Source organism: Verticillium nonalfalfae (assembly GCF_003724135.2).
Source record: "Verticillium nonalfalfae strain VnAa140/NRRL 66861 chromosome Unknown scaffold_37, whole genome shotgun sequence".
NCBI classification, from domain to species: Eukaryota; Fungi; Ascomycota; class Sordariomycetes; order Glomerellales; family Plectosphaerellaceae; genus Verticillium; species Verticillium nonalfalfae.
In genome coordinates this window covers 65606-85219 of record NW_021167262.1, presented here as the reverse complement: position 1 = coordinate 85219, position 19614 = coordinate 65606, and the positions used below count along the sequence as shown (strand labels likewise).

The 19614-nt window shown below is 55.0% G+C and overlaps 8 protein-coding genes across 8 annotated transcripts; 5 read left to right on the top strand and 3 right to left on the bottom strand.

The window, feature by feature from the left end:
• Window positions 1-223: 223 nt before the first annotated feature.
• Window positions 224-1767, bottom strand: D7B24_005717 (uncharacterized protein; the record flags this gene model as incomplete). The annotated part of the gene is made up of 2 exons (XM_028639866.1): window positions 224-1095; window positions 1161-1767. The coding sequence occupies 2 exons, from the start codon at window positions 1765-1767 to the stop codon at window positions 224-226; spliced, it is 1479 nt and encodes a 492-aa protein (XP_028495793.1).
• A 1009-nt stretch (window positions 1768-2776) lies between these two features.
• Window positions 2777-3313, top strand: D7B24_005716 (uncharacterized protein; the record flags this gene model as incomplete). The annotated part of the gene is made up of 3 exons (XM_028639865.1): window positions 2777-2998; window positions 3069-3192; window positions 3252-3313. 3 exons carry the CDS (start codon window positions 2777-2779, stop codon window positions 3311-3313), a joined length of 408 nt encoding a protein of 135 aa, XP_028495792.1.
• Window positions 3314-3588: 275 nt separating this feature from the next.
• On the top strand, window positions 3589-4338 carry D7B24_005715 (uncharacterized protein; the record flags this gene model as incomplete). The annotated part of the gene is made up of 3 exons (XM_028639864.1): window positions 3589-3621; window positions 3783-3791; window positions 3853-4338. The coding sequence occupies 3 exons, from the start codon at window positions 3589-3591 to the stop codon at window positions 4336-4338; spliced, it is 528 nt and encodes a 175-aa protein (XP_028495791.1).
• A 1277-nt stretch (window positions 4339-5615) lies between these two features.
• On the top strand, window positions 5616-7017 carry CKA1 (Casein kinase II subunit alpha; the record flags this gene model as incomplete). Its single annotated transcript, XM_028639863.1, has 6 exons — window positions 5616-5688; window positions 5757-5798; window positions 5926-6104; window positions 6168-6362; window positions 6421-6840; window positions 6901-7017. The coding sequence occupies 6 exons, from the start codon at window positions 5616-5618 to the stop codon at window positions 7015-7017; spliced, it is 1026 nt and encodes a 341-aa protein (XP_028495790.1).
• A 718-nt stretch (window positions 7018-7735) lies between these two features.
• On the bottom strand, window positions 7736-8887 carry D7B24_005713 (uncharacterized protein; the record flags this gene model as incomplete). The annotated part of the gene is made up of 1 exon (XM_028639862.1): window positions 7736-8887. One exon carries the CDS (start codon window positions 8885-8887, stop codon window positions 7736-7738), a length of 1152 nt encoding a protein of 383 aa, XP_028495789.1.
• Window positions 8888-10037: 1150 nt separating this feature from the next.
• Window positions 10038-10729, bottom strand: D7B24_005712 (uncharacterized protein; the record flags this gene model as incomplete). The annotated part of the gene is made up of 2 exons (XM_028639861.1): window positions 10038-10080; window positions 10155-10729. 2 exons carry the CDS (start codon window positions 10727-10729, stop codon window positions 10038-10040), a joined length of 618 nt encoding a protein of 205 aa, XP_028495788.1.
• A 573-nt stretch (window positions 10730-11302) lies between these two features.
• ATG6 (autophagy protein 6) lies at window positions 11303-12824 on the top strand (the record flags this gene model as incomplete). Its single annotated transcript, XM_028639860.1, has 2 exons — window positions 11303-11387; window positions 11443-12824. 2 exons carry the CDS (start codon window positions 11303-11305, stop codon window positions 12822-12824), a joined length of 1467 nt encoding a protein of 488 aa, XP_028495787.1.
• A 1259-nt stretch (window positions 12825-14083) lies between these two features.
• On the top strand, window positions 14084-18813 carry D7B24_005710 (uncharacterized protein; the record flags this gene model as incomplete). The annotated part of the gene is made up of 2 exons (XM_028639859.1): window positions 14084-14401; window positions 14458-18813. The coding sequence occupies 2 exons, from the start codon at window positions 14084-14086 to the stop codon at window positions 18811-18813; spliced, it is 4674 nt and encodes a 1557-aa protein (XP_028495786.1).
• Between the last annotated feature and the right edge of the window lie 801 nt (window positions 18814-19614).

The window sequence follows — 19614 nt, the reverse complement described above, 5'->3', positions numbered from 1 at the left end:
TGACCACGAGCAGAAGTCCACGGAAAGAAAAGCAACAAAAAAAACAAAGAAGTAAGCAACACCTACTCTCGAACCAGTATCACGACCACTCGTCTTCGTTTCCGTTTCTGCACGCCCGTATTTTCTACGTCAACACGCAATCAACTTGTTTCTTATGGGTGGCATCGGACCATAATAATGTCCTCCGCACGGCATTCTCTGTTTGGGCCTCGTCGGGGCTTTGCTATCGACTTTTAACCTTGGTCCAACCACTTGTTCCTGAGCCTGAGACAGCTCTGGGTTCCTTGTTCGAGTCACCTGCGACCTTTCCGTTTTTCATCTTGTCTTGTCTTGCGTCTATACCATCCGCTTCATCTTCCACCTCGGCCCAAGCATCTTCTTGAAGGACTTCCCAGTCTGGTGCCGTCACCTCGCTTGACAGCTTTGTCTTCAATTTGTCTGCGAGTTTCAGAGGACCAGGAAGTTTGATGCTCTTCACAAAGTCCGCTCCCTCAGCACCGCCGAGGAAATTTCGAGCCGTTCCGTGGGAATAGCGGCCTACCCAAGATGTCATGCTGGCTGCGTCCTCCTGGCCATCTTTCTTGTCGACAGAGCCAGGCGATGGATACCTCTTCCCGGTCGGAACGCCAAGGAGCTGCTGGCCAATGAGCAAGTTATACAAATTGCGGCCAATGTGGCAGACGTCCTCGAAGGCGCTGCGATCACCAACCGACACACCCTGCGTGCAGCAAGCCCATGAGACATCGTACGCAAGCAGCGTCACCGCTTCAAGAAACATAGAATACGTTGCTGGATCCTCTTTGGCGAGCACAGGTAGCGTCTTGTCCACATACAACGGCCGAGGTCGCGGACCAGGCGGGGCGTTGTTGTTGCTGCCTTCTGGGCCACCTCCGAAATGAGAGTTGGGTGAAGTACCAGGGAAGGCGACATCATCATGGCGATACGACGAAACAAGATTGAAAATTGTCGGCCGTGGATAGTCGCGATGTGGCAGAGTTAACTCGGCAGGCAGTCGGATGGCGAGATAATAGGACGCCAGTGATAGAATGTGAGCAACGTTCGCCAACCATGTTGAGAGTTGCTCGGGGGAAGCAGCTTTCATCGTCAGCCGATATTCGTACAAACAAGTCACTTCGAAAACCACAACGGGAAGCACTTACAGTGCATTGAGGAAAGGTCCGTGATGGTCACAGATCCGATGCGGTACTCATACGGAGACGGAGAGTTGCTCTTCTTCAGGCGGCGTAGTCCAAAGAGTTTTGCCGCTTCCATGCATAAGAAGGCGCGGGTCCTTGCCATGCCGTCGGCGCTCCTTTCCCACTTGAAATTGAGAGACTGGATAGACCTCTCGGTGTCTTCCAGCTGACGGGCTCGACGTGCCGCAAGGCCATTCGACGCAGATGCGAGCTCAGCTTTTCGACGAGCGATGACAGCCCTGCGGCTTTCAATTTCCGCCCGCGCAGCAGCAACCTCGGCCTTCAACCTATCGGCCTGTTCGATGATGCGACTGGTCCTGTCTTCGGCTGCCCGCTGCTCAGACAAGGAGTATCGCATGGCGATGGTGTGCTTCGGGGCAGAATCACCAGGGCGAATCTCGTTCTCCGACGACTTGACGATTTCGCCAATTTCTTTCTGGAGCTTCTCGTTCTCCAGGAGTGCCAGGGCGTTCTGGATACGGCCATCATAACAGTGGTTACGGGCATCCACGGCACATAGGAAAGGCAGGCGCTGAGCGTGATGCGACCTTCCGCATATGTCGCAGCTCATGTTGTGGATGTCGCAGTTGCATCAATATTTATTGTCGTTACCGTGCTGATATCGAGCGTCTTGACGAACAGATGATCGTCTTGAGGGTCCTGCTCGTCGAGTCGATGTTATCGATGGACTCGGGCGCATCAATGAGGTAAAGTGAAAGGAACTTCCGGATCGGGAGAGATTTGCAGAGGAGATGAGATCAACAAAACCCTAAATAGATTATCCTTTATACCTGGATTATCACGAGGTCGATTTCAGGGCGAAGGCAGTCAAGCGGATGAAGTCACGCGGACGTTGAACGGGTCGTTAGATCAATGAGGTACCTGAATCGATCATCAGTCATTCGTCAGCCACACAGCACAGGCGGTAAGGAACGGTGCATCATCAGGCAGGCAGCGGCGGCGGCGCACCAGCCACACACCCTCAGCTTGACCTCTCGGTCCTTAGCGTCCCGACGCCACAATCATTCAATCGGGGGGCTGGTGGAACATTGGGCAATCCGACACAGCTAGCTTTCCTGGACGCGTTTGCTATTGCAATCCATGCTCGTCATCTGATGCCTGTCAGGACCATAGGCTCATCAGCATACCTTCACTGGAAAGGCAAAGCGACATGCTCACTCCTTAGTCTATGAGCACTACAGCAGTTTCTACGGGTGATAGCGGACGCCCAGTGGATAGCGTATTTGCTCTCATTGGGATCAAACCTTGGAGCAACATCAATGATTACCTACCCGAAACGCGAAGACCCAACTGCATATCGGGTAGTCCTTCCTCACAACCGCAGGGCACAAACTCTGCACGGCACAATAGCCATCCTGGAAGAGGAATAAGCAACTGAAATATTGGATTAGCAAGCGTTCGAGTGCAGTCACCGCTGCTTCGACACCTGATTCACCAAGGCAACGACCACGAACGCTGCTGCCTCATTATCGGTCATACGAAGGGCGCCCTTCTTCATCTTCTCTTCTACATCTCACGACTCATTCCACATTTCCACTCTCCGGAACGGCCTGAGCAACATGGCGGGGGACCCACAGGATGTCAAAGAAATTCAATCGATCTCCACACCCGAGCCTCGTCCTGAACAGCAACTTAGCAATGGACGGGCCAACACACCCAGCACCCCGGGCGTCTTCACCTCGTTCGACTGGGAAGACTTTGAGGCCAGGTACCACAAGGCTCTCACAGATGCCGATGGCCAGGAACAGGAACTCATGAATGAGTTCAACGAGCTGGTCAAGGTGAGCACCATATTTTCAGTCCAACGTCCTTCGTGGATACGTTGAACTCACACGGGCCATGATTTTGTAGTTCTTCAACATTTGGGCAGCATCGTCGAGTGCTCATGATACCCAGCGCGCAGTAAAGCGACTTCAAACCCGACAGCGTTTTGTCAATCTTTCTGAGCAGACCATGGCGCAACGGCAGCAGCACAGTCAGTTCTCAGCCCCCCCAATCGTCAGATGCATGCAGCTCTTGCTAACACCGACAAAGTGTCTGAAGTTCTTCAAGCTTTCCAGAGTGCCTTGGCCCTTCTTGGTCAAACCGATTCTTGATCACCAAGGCAGGTTTGCGATGAAGCCAGTGCGTTTATGCTTGAAAGATGGGAGTGGGGGCCGGGTTTTTATGTACGCGGATGGACCTGTCTGCCACCTCACTCCCTCGATGCCAAGTCTTGTTATTGAGCATCAAAAACGGCGCGATGTAGCAGATTTTATTCTGTCGGGCTCAATCGGCAGATGCGAATTCGTGCCATGTCGTTGCTCCGCGAACCTGTTGTGCACGTGACCCTGGCTCGTCTTGGGAAATGGCACCTCAAGTTTTCCTCATTATGACCAGTCGCGACCAACCTGATCTCACCAATGTCAGTTTTGGCCTCAGCACCACTAACTTTTTGCGACGGCGCAAATAAAGTGAGACCCTGCCCAGAACCAGTTCCGTCCATTTCTTCCCTTTTTAATGGTCAGGATGGCCTTTTCAGCAAGAATACCTCAAGCTGTCAATGCGCCATTCCCACCACCACAGATCAGTCATGTAAGCATCTTCTCCGTCCCACACCCGCGTCCCTGAATGTCGTCACTGACATGCTCATCAGCATGAGCTTGTCGCTTTCCATGAGGCGCACTTTTCAATTTCTGCTACCGGCGGCTTTACTTCTGACTTTCTCAACCCTCAGAGAGAAGCTTCTCTAATTCATAACCTGGATGATGCAGAGCCTGAGTATCCAGACGACGATGATGGCCTCGGCTACTATGACGATGGCGTCAAACGCATTTTGACCGACGAGCAAATTGCCATGTTCCGTCACTCAGAGCTTGAGACGTTACGTCGCAAGGGTAAAAAGCTGCCTGCCGTCGTTGATCAACCCAGCGGAAACGAAGCTGAAGATGGCGAAGTTGAAGATGGTGGAAATGCAACCTCCGACGCAAAGCCAACCCCGACTGCATCCTCCGGGGCCGGCAAGAAAAGGAAGAAAGGCAAGAAATCCGCCCGGAGCAAGCCGTATGAGCCGAAACCCGATCTGCGAAAGCGAACTTGGGACATCGTTGAAACGGGCCTCGACACTCTTGAATACGACTGAACATACTTTGGATTCTCGCACACCATCTCGTCGTCCGCAGTGTCTACCGATAGGCTCCGAAGACCCTCAACTGAAGAATAATAACGCGCTCGCACCTCCCCGGGGGTATTCTTCTGGCCAGACGATTTCCTATTTGCACCCTTCGCGACAGAAAGTAAGTAACAACTACATTATGAAACCCATTTCTCGCGATGATGAAAACCATTGTATCGTCATCCTTAGTCGGAACCTATCAGCTTGAAAGGTCGAGCGGTTCGATCTTGGTCGACTTCTCGGCCTTGAGCTTGGACATGTCGAGCAATAATCTTCTCTCTGAGCGCAAACCTCGAACTCATTCATTTTCTCCTACACTCGTGGCGGACCTAGCTAACGCCGCAGTCGTATTAGGAATAAGGCACATGCCTGCCTGCAGTCAAACTCGGCCCCCTTCACAGGCCTGTACCTAGCAGACGCACACGAGGTGCAGGGATCAAGCGTGAGGCCTCGAGCTATTCCCTCGAGGAAGGCGATGCCGGGCTAGTGCTACGCGTGCACCACGGAGTCTTCTTTGAAGGAGACAGCATAAGTCCAGCACAATGATGCCTACGGGCCTCAAGTAGTGGTTACGGCGCTCAAGGATCATGGAGGCAACGTGACCACCGGCCCACCAGCGAAAACCTCTGCCCTAATGGAATGGGCCTACAGACATATTCAGATGACACGACATCCGACATGGAGTCGCTTTTGTTGTGATTTGAAAGGAGAGTGGTGGGAATATGGGAACAGGAGCCGCCGAGGCTTAGCTGCAAGCGCAACAGGATGCGTCACGCTATCAACTTGAACGCTGCGCAGGTGTATGGCAGATAGGCTTAAAGAAAAAAATCCTGATCTTGGAAGGAGCGTTAAACTCCGCTGAGTTATAATGAATTTAAAACAGCATGCGACAGTGAATCCCCTAATCAATCCTCCAGTTGAACTAGATTAAGTTCGGTGACATGATCATGAATGAGCTTTGGACTTTCGGTGTGCGGGCCAGGGTGGACTCACGGTGTGGGAAACGCCGCATGCGACAGGCGCGCGGGCGGCTGAACCGGGCGCCAATCACAGGCCAGGCTGCCAGGTCTGATTTTGGACATCCCACCTTGATTTACTCCCTCCCCGATCATCCACCTCGCATCACCCCGTTGATGAACCGCCAGCCGGGCTAGACCCCTCTTTCCCGCGACACAGTATCCTTCATTACCACCACCACGCCACTTCAGTCCTGCGCGGGAATCGCCAGGCACCAGGAGCCCAAGATGGCGCGGGTCTACGCAGATGTCAACCAGACCATGCCCCGCAGTTACTGGGACTACGACAGTGTCAACATCAGTTCGTCTCTCCAGGGCGTACCCACGACAATAATCTACTTGCAGTTATGCTGATCAGGTTCTTCGCAGGCTGGGGAGTTCTCGAGAACTACGAAGTGGTCAGGAAGATCGGTACGTTTGTCCTGCCCGCGCGATGGCGCTTCCCTCAGCTCCCTTGCGTCGCGCGTTTCCCCCACTACTGGCACTCGATGCGCGTCGTCGAGTTATCATGGCAGGCCACTGACAAGACATGTGACAGGGCGCGGCAAATACTCCGAGGTCTTTGAGGGTATCAACGTCGTCAACTACCAGAAATGTGTCATCAAGGTTCTGAAGCCGGTTAAGAAGAAGAAGATCAAGCGTGAGATCAAGATTCTCCAGAACTTGGCAGGCGGACCAAACGTCGTCGCATTGTTGGACGTCGTTAGGGATAGTCAGGTATGCGCACAACGACCGGATGCTGTATCGATTCCACGACAGCTTGTTGACTCGAGACTGTAGAGCAAAACGCCTTCCCTGATCTTCGAGCATGTTAACAACATTGACTTCCGAAGCCTGTACCCAAAGTTCAACGATCTCGACGTTCGCTATTACATCAACGAACTTCTGAAGGCGCTTGACTTCTGTCACAGCAAGGGCATTATGCATCGTGACGTTAAGCCTCATAACGTTATGATCGATCATGAGAACAGAAAGGTATTGCTTGCCAACGTTGCTGCGATGGTCGAACATAGTCGCTGACTCACGCCACTAGCTGCGCCTAATCGACTGGGGTCTGGCCGAATTCTACCACCCCGGCACAGAGTACAACGTTCGCGTTGCCTCGCGCTATTTCAAGGGTCCTGAGCTCTTGGTGGATTTCCAGGAATACGACTACAGCTTAGACATGTGGAGTCTCGGAGCCATGTTCGCAAGCATGATCTTCAGGAAGGAGCCCTTCTTCCATGGCAACAGTAACTCGGATCAGCTCGTCAAGATTGCTAAGGTGCTTGGAACCGACGACTTGTTCGACTACCTCGACAAATACGAGATTGAGCTGGATACCCAATACGACGATATTCTCGGGCGGTTCCAGAAGAAGCCTTGGCACGGTTTCGTCACGTCGGAGAACCAACGTTTCATTAGCAACGAGGCGATTGACTTCCTCGACAAGCTGTTGAGATACGACCACCAGGTATGTCCTCATGTACTGCGCATCATTACTCGGAATACTAGTGACTAATAATCCTGCCAGGATCGCCTTACTGCCAAGGAAGCACAGGCCCACCCCTACTTCAACCCCGTTCGCGACCCCGAGACGTTCAAGCAGAGCCTTCGGGAAGCCGACGCATCTTCCACCTCCACCTCATGAGTGACGGCCGCAGCATATGATCTACAATATCAATCAGAAGAAATAGGCGCTCAATATTCGAGTTCACAAGTGATACCCTGCAGGACATTGCCACCGCAGCGTGCGTCTTGGCACCGCAAGGTCAACATTTGCGCTGAGGGACCTTTGAATCTCAAACTCGACGTACAGATGTACCGACTCTCACCCCACTTGTCTCCTCATCTCCGACTTTCGACGACACTGGGTTACAAATCATCTCTAAACGGACCCCTTCTGTCCATCTGGACGGACGCGCCACTCGTCTCTCTTCGGTTCTTTGTCAGCGTCAGGAAGCTCATGCATAATTCAGACATGGGAAAGGAGGGGTGCTTCGAGGGGAGTACACAGCGGCTACGGTCGGACGGACTACGGCATGGCAATGCGAGGGAGGACTATGTTGGTTTAGGGCGGATAGCGGCGTTGTCGTTTGATTTTCTCAGGAGGCATGACAAGAGGAGGGGCTTGGGAAAAGAAGGACATGCTGCACAGATGGCACGTCTCTTTGGTTTCCCCTAGTTGCGTTTTTCCATTGCAGGTGTATGGTATTCCAACGAAACAGCGATTTAATCTGTGCGTGTCAGAATATGTTTGTTCACCGTCCGTGACAGTCGCTCCGAGGGCTGCAGCGAACATGATAAGACGAGACGCTCTGACTCTGGTGTATTTAATCGAATTGTATGTGGTCTGTATATTGAACAGTCTATCCTTGGAGGCAGGTGAAGCAGAAGTCCCTGTCACAGCTGAAACCATCCACGCCGCACCTGCGCAACTGTCCACCAGGCGTCCGAATAAGCGATCCCGCTTGGCTTCCTGGAGACGCAAGCCGCTTCCTCTTCGTCGGCGTGCTCATCCCGCCAAAGCCTTCCCGGGCCGTGCGGAAGCGCAGCCCGCTGCCTCCGCCGCCGCTGGCCACGAGGCCTGTCGGAGACATGATACTGCCGCGACTGCGCAGCGGCGAGGAGCCGGCGAGTTTGGCCAGTGTACTCTTGCGGATGGAAGACAAATTCACCACCCGAGGGGGTAACGCGGACCCTGTCCTGGGGGTAGACCAGGAATCGAGGATCAATGAGATCTCGTCTTCTTCGGCATCTCCAGGGCGGAGGGAGAGGATGCTGCGGCGGGACGAAGGTCTCTGAGGCGTCAGTATTTGACCCTGAGGGGCTGTGATTCTGCCGGTGCTGTTCTTCTGCTTCTCGGGTTCTTTGTTGCCGAACGCGAGCGGCGAACTTCTGGGAATGTCGGCTCCCACGACATCGGCTTCTGCTTGTGGTGCCTGTGAGAGCTGTACGATAGCCGAGTGCTCTTTCTCGGAAACAGGAATGCATGTCTTCGTCTTTCTCTTCCTCTGCTTCGTCTTCTTCTTCTTGGAGCTGCAGATAGTTTCAGAAGCTAGCGGCAACGTGGGAGACTGGACGGCAAAGTCTTTGTCCTGAGTCGACGCGAGGGACTGTGATACCTCCCGTAGCGATGATTCCAGGTTATCATCAAGGCAATCTGAATCAGGCACCTCAAGGAAAGTTTTCTTCTGCGTCGATTGCTCGTCCTTTGAAGTCTGCTGTAAGGGTGGCAAAACGCTAGAGTCGGTTGGTAAGTCAGGCGCCGATTCGACAGCTATTGCAGGCTCTGACTGTTCTGTTGACCGACTTGTACGCTCGTTTGACACTTGAGACGGCAAATCGATTGCCGCGTTGGGGGACAAATCTTGGGCTGCAGATTCTGGCTTCTTGACCTGAGGTGCCGTCGCAGTCTTTCCGGCCGGGTCCTCCTGTATAGCCGAGACTTCGGTGCGGTCTCCTCCCTTACTTGGGTTACCTGGAGGCACAGAAACCTCTGATGTAGGCAAATCAACCATTCTCTGTTCTCCTTCTACAGCATGCGCCTGTGTCTTTTCGGATGCAGCTGCAGCTTCTGATTCTCTTGGTAGTGCCACATTCGACGAGTCGGAAGTTTGTACAGATCGGGAACGCGCGTCAGGCTTTCCAGTGACACCTTTCGCAAGCGGAATTCCACTCTCTTCGTCGGAGAACTCGTAAGAAGGATCAACTTCGTTTCTTTGGTAGCTTTCTGTCAACGCTTTGTCAACCGTTTCTCGAGGCTTCGCTTCTGCAGGTGGCTCTATTGCGGGGGCTGAAGAGGACAGGGAGCTCAACGCTTGAGAGTCAGGGATACTCGACGCGACGTGCTCTATCCTTGGCGGAGACGCATTTGCCTTCGTCTGTGACATATGAGGCGTAGTGTTCTCCTCGGTGCTCCGAGGAGGTGTTTTAAAGGCTATGTCGCCCACCTCTGTTAGCCCCGGTGGTTCCGGTCGCCTGGGAAGCTCGATAACGAGCTGCTGAACATTGGACTTCCGAGGTAGCTCGTCTACCTGAACGGGGAGTGTCGACTGAGGGATAGTATGCTCCGGTATCAGTTGCGGTGCTTCATGAGAAGTGTTTTTCCTGGGCCGGCCAGGCCCTCTCTTGGCGGTGGCCAGCGCGACGTGAAGTTGTGAAGTTTGATCTAGCGGCGTGGTGTTGGCCCTGCTGCTGATTCTGACGCCAGGGATTGCAGTCTTACTTCGAGGTCGACCCACGGGTCTGATGCCTTTTGCCTTTCCTGGAGGCTTTTTTCGCTCTTTAGCTGGGTTTCCTGTACGACTGTGTTTGCTTTCGTCCGACTGTTTCGTTTCCCCACGATTTTGCCCATTGACTTCTTGATTCTTCGGTGTCGATTGGGAGATTTTTGATTTATTTGGACTTGTAGCCGCCGATCCGGTCCCAACATGAGAAAGAATCTCATCCTCGTCCTGCCCATCTGCTGGTACAAGAGAAGGCCTGCGCTGCCCCGTCTGAGCAGTGCCTCGGGGACTCTTGCAGTGACGGCTTGAAGGCGATGGAGCAGGTTTGTACGGGCTCAGAGGCCACACCATATCGCTCGGAGGCAGCGACCAGATAGACTCCCCATTCTCGGCGGCAGGGACACTGTACCTCATGCCTTGAAATTTGGACGTGACGTTGTCGCTAAACTCCGGTGAAGGCAGCCGTGGCGTCCTCCAAAGCGGATCTGTAGCACCATGGTCTGGCCCCCATGCACCTCGAGACAAGGGCGAGGAGCGTGGAGGGGCATGTCGAGAGAACGCTACTTTTGAGAGCCTGTGCTCAGTTCCAAGACCGCCCGGTGTTGACAGTTCGGGGCCTTCTCCGCCTTGGAGTGCCGAAGTGGCAGCCGCTTGGGTTGGGCTGAGTGGCGGCGGTTGTCGGTGCTCTGAAGCTCGAGACTCCTCTCCTTCCCCTGGCCGCAAAGTGTCGCGCGGTTGTGGCTTTGAAGAGAAGCCAGGTTGCGCTTGCCCATGATCTTCTTCATCAGAAGTCACAAACGCATCTTCCAGAAGCATGCCCTCGTCTTCTTCAAGAAAACTATCCACGCCGCCTAGGCCCAATCGTTGGATGTGGCCATTGTCGACAACGATCTCTCCTGTTCGTAGGTCGATCTCATCTCCAATTCCTGTGAAGTCTCGTTCGTACTTTTCAAAAATGTGCTCGAATGTCGACTTGAGCTTGTAAGCAGCGAAGGCCCTGGACTCTGCGAGCTGGAGGCCGGAGTCTCGTTGATGGTCGACATTCTCGGATTCAAAGTCGAGCTCGTCGTCCTCATGCTGAAGACGACTTGTTGGTGTATGGCTTAATCGCTGGCGCTTTACGGGAGGCTCCATGTCGGTCCTCACGGAGCCTTGTGGAGGAACAGGCCTTGATTTCCTCCTCTGTTTGATCTGGCACGGAACCCACGACTTGCTTTGCGCCGCCTCAACTGGTATCGCCCGGATCCAGGCTCTGTGAGGTGAATCTATTCGGTCACTGGAGCGACGTCGAGCCAGGGGCTTAATTGAGACGCGCTTTGACGCGGGTAAGGTGGGCGTGATGGAGCTGTCCCACGCGTCTGCATGTGACGCTTGGGCCACGCGATCAATAGTGCCCCGCAGGTGACACTGTCGACCGTCGTTCCAGTGGGGAACTATAGCGTATGTTCGCCGGACCTCGAGTAGTACAGGAGGCTACCCAAAGGCCCCGCCGCGCGTGCTGCTGGTGCAGGGTGCTGATGGGGTGTGTGACGCAGCTTGGGGAACCTGTCCAACCACACCAGTGTCCCTGGACCTCAACTCCAAAGCTTCCTCCAACAACCAACCAAACCAATCTTTCGCTGGCGAACGGTAATACTGAGATTGACAGCCACATACCCATGCATGTTGCAGCCATGTTGAATTAGTACAGGCTATTCAAAACGCATCATGTATTGCCAAAAGTGCCGCACACCCCTCAAGCTTGACAGCTCGCTCGACGAGCTCAATCCAGCTGCCTATGACCTGCTCGTGGGTTCGTCATGACTGACCTTACCACCCTTGACTGCCTGCCTATCTGACTTTGACAGCCAACTCCTCGCAGCAGCAACTTAAGCAGTCACAAGAGTCCAAAGCATCTTCACCACAAGATCAGCAGAGAAAGGCACTCTACGATCGCGTTGCCCAGAATGCTGCACCAGCCATGTTTAAGCGCAACGCCGGCGGTGGATCGCAACGAGATCCAAATATGTCCTTCATCTACCTGACCGAGTCCCAGGTCGCCCAACCTCTTTCCTCTCGCCACGAGACCTCCAACACAAACCGACGCTCAACAAGACCGAATAAGCCCACCGAAATAAACGGCACACGCGAAATGGCCAAGACACACGAGATCGAGCGCATCCACAAGCTGCACGAGATACTATCGGCGCGGTCAGATATCGACCACCCCGTATGCGTCGAGTGTACTGATATGCTGGTGGAGGGTCTGCAGAAGAAACTTGAGGCTGCGAACAAGGAGAGAGACGCATATGTGGGCTTCCTGAAGCAGGCCCAAGCCCAGCAGCCGAGCGAGGAGGATATCAAGATACAACAGCAGTCGCTTGAGAAGGCAAGACAGGCCGAGGCCGAGGCTTCTGCCGAACTACTCAAACTGGAGAAGGAGAAGGCAGCCGTAGACGAGGAGGTTCTCGGCCTGGAAGACGAGGCACGGGCGTTGGACCGGGAAGAGGAAGACTTCTGGCGCGAGCGAAACGCCTTCACAGCCAAGCTCTCCGAGTTTCAAAACGAACGAGACAGTATCAACTCCAAGTTCGACCATGATTCACGCCTCTTGGAGAAACTACAACGATCCAACGTGTACAACGACACATTTTGCATCAGTCACGACGGCACTTTTGCCACGATCAACGGGCTACGACTGGGCCGCCTATCCAACAAGGCTGTGGATTGGCCTGAGATCAACGCGGCGTGGGGCCATGCGCTCCTGCTGCTCGTGACAGTGGCAGAGAAGCTGAGCTATAAGTTTGACGGCTTTGAACCGCAGCCCATGGGGAGTACCTCCAGGATCATTCGATACGAGCTCCCGTCGCCGTCGAGCAGCCGGCTGGGGTCGCACCGAAGCGGACCTCCGCCGGCGCCGAAGAAGCACGTGCTCGAGCTCTTCTCCAACGGCGACCTGCCCCTCGGTCTAACGTTCATGCATCGCAAGTTTGACAATGCCATGGTCGCGTTCCTCGAACTCGTCAGGCAGCTGGGAACGTACGTGCATCGTCAGACGTCGGCCGAGGGTCACCCGCTGAGCCTCCCCTACAAGATTGAGGGCGACAAGATTCACGACGTCTGCATCACGCTGGGAATCGCGCAGGATGACGGGTGGACCAAGGCCTGCAAGTTGACGCTGACGTGCTGCAAGTTCCTGCTCGCCCATGCTAGCAATGTCAGCTCGAATGCGAGAAATGGCGGGAACTGAAAGGGTCAGTCTATCGCAGGTGGGAGAGCTGTAGGATGGGAGAGCATGGCGTTTGGGGGGTGGAGGAGGCACAACTGGAGTACTAGTCATTTTGCGACCGTAGCGTCTGCGTGATTGAGGCCAAATGAAACTGGAAAGTCTCCGGCCCATCAGGCAGGGATCAGAGATACCACCCGAGTGTGCATGTACCCTTGGATGATGCAATGAAGAGGGTGCAGCGAAAAGTGAGGGGGTTTGTGGTCACCGACCGAGCGAGACAGAGAAAGAGAAAGAGGAAAGGAAAAAAAGAAAGGAGCCTGGAATTGACACAGCGCAAGAGTAAGCAGCATTCGATGGCTTGGCATGTCAACCTCTAGGCGTGTCAACCTCTAGGCATGTCGACTGCAACTGGTGCTACGCACTACACGTTGAAGACATCTTCACGCCCTTCCATGTGCTACTGCCATTGGCATCTGTCTCCCAGTTCGCCCGCACGCGCTACCTGCACGGCTGGAACGGCTAAGGTGGTCACCGCCAGACCAGGCTACTATGCATGCTTTCGGTTAGGCCAGGCGGGAGGTTGAAGCATCTGCATCTGGATCTAACCTCAAATTGATTCGGCGAAGAGAAAAAAATCGAGACGCTGGCATTCGACATTGGTCAACATGGTGGGACATTGCTGGTGGGGGCGACCATCTTGCCTCTGCTTGGTAAGGCAGGTGGATGCTCACCCACGTTCGACTCATCTCACCGAAGCGGCGGCGGCGTGAAGGATGACAACCGCGGACGATGAAGTTTCGTCGTTGAACGAGGGACCGGGTCCCCCAGCATCCCCTCCCTCTAAACTCTGCTCGTTTGCTTTAATAGTGATCCAATCCGGTACGAAGCCAGAATTTTCTTTGGATTCGACGTACAATATCACCCGACTCGTCGATTCGAATCTTGGACCTTCGACTTGGGCTCCACGGAACATTTTAGACCCCAGTGCAGGCGACTAGGGTGGCTGCCGTACCTTGCGCGTATCTCGTACACGCGCTCAAGTGAGGAGGTGAAGTGAGGCTGGATGCGTGCAGACTCATCGGCATCACGTCAGCTTCCAATCCTTGGAGTCAAAACTCGACTCAGTTCTCAGAGTCACCTCTTGGTAACACGACGAAGTACCACGGTACCCTGACCCTTTCTTCTCCCTCGGCGACCATAAACACGACGGGGTTGCGACACAGCAATACGATACGGCACGACACACTTCCCCCTGCGCCGTTCCACCTACGGCCCCCATCATGTCTCGCGACTCGACGTTACTAGGCGGACTGGCCGCGATCCTGGCCTTCATCGCCCTCTGCACGCTCCCCGCCCTCTCAGGCCTCATCAAGCAGCTTCGTACTCGCGCTCCCAAGGACAACTTTTACTCAGACCAGGATGGCAAGAGTACGCCCGAAGCTGTTGCTGCCTTCTCCAACCGCTGGCCGAAGGTCTTCATTGCCTTCTCTGCCGCTCTCGGCTGTGCCACTTCAATAACGCTCTCCGTTCTGTCCACCACGAGCTCCGAAGCACGGCAGGGTCTTTCCCTGCAAGATTGGACAACCACGGCATCATGGGTGAGTACACCTTACCATCGAGACATATGCATATGGTATTGACCCGATATTTACAGCTTCTGCTTGCTGTACAAACTGTTTGCATCATTGCAACAAATGATTCTGTCCAGGCCTACAATATCGGTCTCTGGACCTGGCTCAGCAGCTTGCTCCTTCTCCTTCTTCTCCTGGTACAGGACACCAGTCTTTTGGGAGAGCTTCTTGACAGTGACAATGCGTCCTTCGCGCTCCGTATCGTCAATCTCGTCGCGGCTCTGGGTCTCACTACAGCCAGCATCACCATGCAACGCAGGCCTGATGTTTTTGTAGATGGCAAGATTGTCGACCGCATGCACACCGTATCCGCATATAGCCGCTTCACCTGGAGCTGGTGTACCGGTGTCCTCAAACAAGCGACAGCCAAGAAGGACCTCGAGGTCGCTGACCTTCCCCGGCCCGACCACAAGACGCGTGCCAGGGACCAATCTGCGCAGTGGAAGGCATACAACTTCAAGGGCCCTCTCTGGAAGAACGTCATCTGGGCGTTCCGCTGGCCCCTCCTCATTCAGTGGCTTCTCGCCATCTTCAGGAACGTCGTCAGCTTTGCTCCTTACTGGGTCACCCTTCGCATCCTTCGGGCACTCGAGGCGAGACAGCCAGGAGAGAAGCTCAGCGTCGAGACCTGGATCATGGTTTTCTGGCTTGGCCTGACCGTTCTGGCCGACGCCTGGTTCTCGGCCTGTTTGTTCTGGATCTCCTGGTCCGATGTGTGCATCCCCCTGCGCGGACTGCTTTCTGCCCTGATTGTCGAGAAGGCTATGCGTCGCAAGAATGTCAAACAAGCCAGCAAGACGGACGCCTTGAAAGTCAGCACCAATGACGACGACACCAAGAAAGACGGCCAGGATGAGGAAGAGGAATCGGATGCCGATGCCCTCAAATCTCAGCAGGGTGTCGTCAATCTGATCGGTGTTGACACCAAGCGAGTGGCCGACTTTGCCGCTTTCCAATTCTTTTTCCCTGCAAGTGCTACAAAGCTGGCTTTCGCCATTTGGTTCCTCGTTTCCCTGCTAGGCTGGATCCCTTTGCTCTCCGGTCTCGCCACTTGGGCCGTCATCTTGCCGTTCAACATCTACTACACCAAGGTGTACTCCAACGCGCAGGACCGTCTCATGAAAATTAGGGATCAGAAGCTGACCCTCGTCAACGAAAGCTTGCAGGGCATGCGTCAGATCAAGTTCTCCGCACTGGAGCGACAGTGGGAGGGCCGGATCCTTGCCATGAGAGAGCGAGAGCTCAGCGCCATCTGGGACGTGTTCAGAAGCGACTCGATGCTATTCGGCTCCTGGGTCGCCATCCCGGTTCTTCTCGCTGCGACGTCTCTTGCCGTTTACGCCTGGATCAACGAGACTCTGACGCCATCTGTCGCATTCGTCAGCATTGGTGTCTTTAAATCTCTGGAGCTCGCGCTGTCGCTGATTCCCGAGCTGACTACAGATCTCGTCGATGCCAAAGTCTCCATCTTCCGAATTGAAGCCTATCTTAATGGACCCGAGATCACACAGACCATCACAGAGGGCCACGATATTGCCTTTGAGAACGCCGACATTGCTTGGCCTGTCGATGAAGAAACCGACGACGCCGATCGTTTCATTTTGCGCGATGTCAACTTGAGTTTCCCAGCCGGTGAGCTTTCGGTCATCTCTGGCAAGACCGGATCTGGAAAGAGTCTGTTGCTCGCTGCTATCCTGGGCGAGACTGATTTGCTTTCCGGCAAGATCTATGCCCCCAAGGCGCCAACCAGAATTGAACGCAACGACAGTCAAGCCAACGCCGGCAACTGGCTCCTTCCCCACAGCATCGCATACGTCGGCCAGATTCCCTGGATCGAGAACGCCTCCCTCAAGGACAACGTTCTCTTCGGCCTTCCGTATGACGAAAAGCGATACAAGGATACTGTCTTCGCATGTGCACTGACTAAGGATCTGGACATGTTCACCGACGGCGACAAGACGGAGCTTGGCACCAACGGCATCAACCTCAGCGGCGGCCAAAAATGGCGTGTTACACTGGCTAGGGCGATCTACTCTCGTGCCGGTATTCTCGTATTTGACGACATTTTCAGTGCTGTTGATGCCCACGTCGGCCGTCACATTTTCGAAAAGTGCCTGACTGGACCTCTCAGCAAGGGACGAACTCGAATCCTCGTGACACATCACGTTGCTCTCTGCGAGTCAAAGACCAAATACATCGTCGAGCTCGGCGACGGTACGGTTCAGCACAATGGGCTTCTCTCTGAACTGGACGAGGATGGAACACTGCAGCTCATCAAGAGCCATGAGCAGTCCCATGCCGACAACATCGGCGACGACGAAGCCACAGCCGTCAACTCGGAGCAGGCGTCGGACGTTGACGTTGACGCCATTCAAGTACTCGAAAACGAAGACACTGACGGTGGTGTCATCAAGAAGGTGCCGTCCAAATCCGCACGCCAATTTGTCGAAGATGAGACGCGTGAGCAGGGCGCTATTAAGAAGCACGTTTATGCCACGTATCTTCGCGACAGTGGTGGCTGGTCGTGGTGGACCCTGGCTACGCTCATCTTCGTCTCCTTCGAGGTCATCACTCTCGGCCGATCCTGGTGGCTTCGTGTCTGGACTGGCGACACTGCGGAAGCTCATGTTCACGGACTCGAGGAGTATGACCATATCTATGCCACGACTCTCCAGCACAGCACAATCCACACAGCTTCGACGCCTTTCCGGACGACACAGGCCCGCAGTCTCAACTACTACCTTGCTGTTTATATTGCCATCTCTTTGGGCACGGTAGCTCTGGGTGTCATGCGCTTCTTCTACCTGTTCCTTATGAGTCTCAAGGCGAGCAGGCACATGTTCCGAAACATGACGCACACGGTCCTGCGAACGCCGCTTCGATGGCTCGATACGGTGCCCGTCGGCCGCATTCTCAACCGTTTCACCGCCGACTTCAACATCATCGATAGCCGCATTGCCATTGACCTGACGCTGACGCTCAACTCGGCCCTCAGCGTTATCGGCATCTGCATTGCTTCCATGTTTGTATCTCCGCTCATCATTGTTCTGGCCACGATCCTCCTTCTGATCTGCGCTCGAATCGCTCTGCGTTACCTCGACGCCGCTCGTCCCAGCAAGCGCCTTGAAAGCACGACCAAGTCGCCCATCTTTGAGCTTTTCGGCTCTGCTCTCACGGGCGTGACTACTATCCGTGGCTTTGACAAGTCGCATAGCTACATCAACGCCTTGTACACCAAGCTTGACGACTATGACATGGCAACATGGCATCTGTGGCTGTTCAACCGCTGGATGGGCTGGCGCATGTCCATTGTGGGTGCCATGTTCTCCGTCGTCGTGGCTGCCATGATCCTGGCCGATGCTGAGATGGACGCTGCGCTCGCTGGCTTCACCCTGTCCTTCGCGCTCGACTTTTCCGAGTCGGTCCTTTGGGCGATTCGCAACTACGCAAGCATCGAGCTCGACATGAATGCTGCCGAGCGTGTTGTCGAATACTCGGAACTTCCCACCGAAAACCAGGGCGGCGAAGAGCCCCCGGCCATGTGGCCCACCGAGGGCCGTCTCGAGGTCAACGACCTCGTTGTCAGCTACGCCAATGATCTGCCGCCCGTCCTCAAGGGCCTGACATTCAGCGTCAACAAGAACGAGCGCATCGGCGTGATTGGCCGGACGGGCGCCGGAAAGTCCTCTCTCACCTTGGCGCTGTTCCGCTTCCTCGAGGCACGGTCAGGCAGCATCCACGTTGACGGCCTCGACATTTCCAAGATCAAGCTGCAGGAGCTCCGCTCTCGCCTCGCCATCATCCCGCAGGACCCGGTGCTCTTCTCGGGCACGGTCCGAACGAACCTCGACCCCTTCAACGACCGCTCGGACGCCGAGCTCGAGGATTCGCTGCAGCGCGTGCACCTTGTCGGCGCAGACGAGTCTTCGATTCCCGGCACGCCCTCCGGACCGGCCTCGTCGCCCACAACTGTCGTGGCGAGGAATGCGAACCCGTTCCGCAGCCTGTCGTCTGCCATCTCGGAAGGCGGGCTCAACCTCTCGCAAGGGCAGCGGCAGCTCCTCTGTCTCGCCCGCGCCATTGTCGCGCGACCCAAGATCATGGTGCTCGACGAGGCGACGTCGGCGGTCGACATGGCGACGGACGCGCTGATCCAGCGGTCGATCCGCGAGGAGTTTACGGACTCGACGCTCATCGTCATTGCGCACCGCCTCAGCACGATTGCGGACTTTGACCGGATCCTGGTGCTGGGCGAGGGCAAGGTCGTCGAGTTTGGGTCGCCGAAGGCGCTGTGGGAGAAGGGACGGGACGGTGTCTTCCGGGGCATGTGCGAGGAGAGCGGAGAGAAGGAAAAGCTTCGGGGCGTGATCTTTGGGTGACGAAAAGTGAATATTCAGTAGCAGCTTGCCGTCATTGACAGCAGCATTCCTTGACTAGATTGTACATGGCGAATGTTGATTTCTTCAGGTTTTTTTTTTTTTTTTTCACGCATGAGGTCGCCTCGTTTATGGTCTCGTTGCCTTGCCTTTTGTGACAGAAATAAGCAGCCTGTCAGCGAAGTCTCGACCCTGGCTGTGTGAGTGCTTAGGTGTTATGCAAGCCAGTCATATACATAGGCAAGATACCCAGTTGATCGCAGGTAGTTGATCGTAGGGGATGCCTCGGCGTTCCTTGCGCGAGGGGCTCCTCGACGGGTAGTGCTGTCAAGGTTTCCACGTCAGAATGATGAAGGCCCGTATGGATTCTGCGAAGAGTGCAGTACGTGTAGGCTGCCCACCACCCTCGGTCGTGTGGCCGCCATCTCATCCGCGCACTGGGTCTTTGCAGCGCCCAGACAGCTCGCTTCCGGCTCACCGCAGAGGATTCGCCGGCGCACGAGGAGGCTTACCATGTAGCACCTTTGGCCACGCAGGGCAGGAGGTGATGTGCAGTAGGGGGGGGAGACAGCTGGAGATAATGCACCATGCAGCAGATGACCAGGTGAGAAATGACCACTCGCGCGCTCCCTCGTGAGATGCCCAGGCGCGGGGCCTATCCGATCCGAGCACAACACGAGCAGTAGCTGGGAAGAGGGAAGGCGGCCATACGTGCGAGGGAGCACGATCCAATCCATTGCCCATCTGCACCTGCCCTCCGTCTCATCCTGGTAACACGACCACGTCAGGCAGGCACGTCCCAGA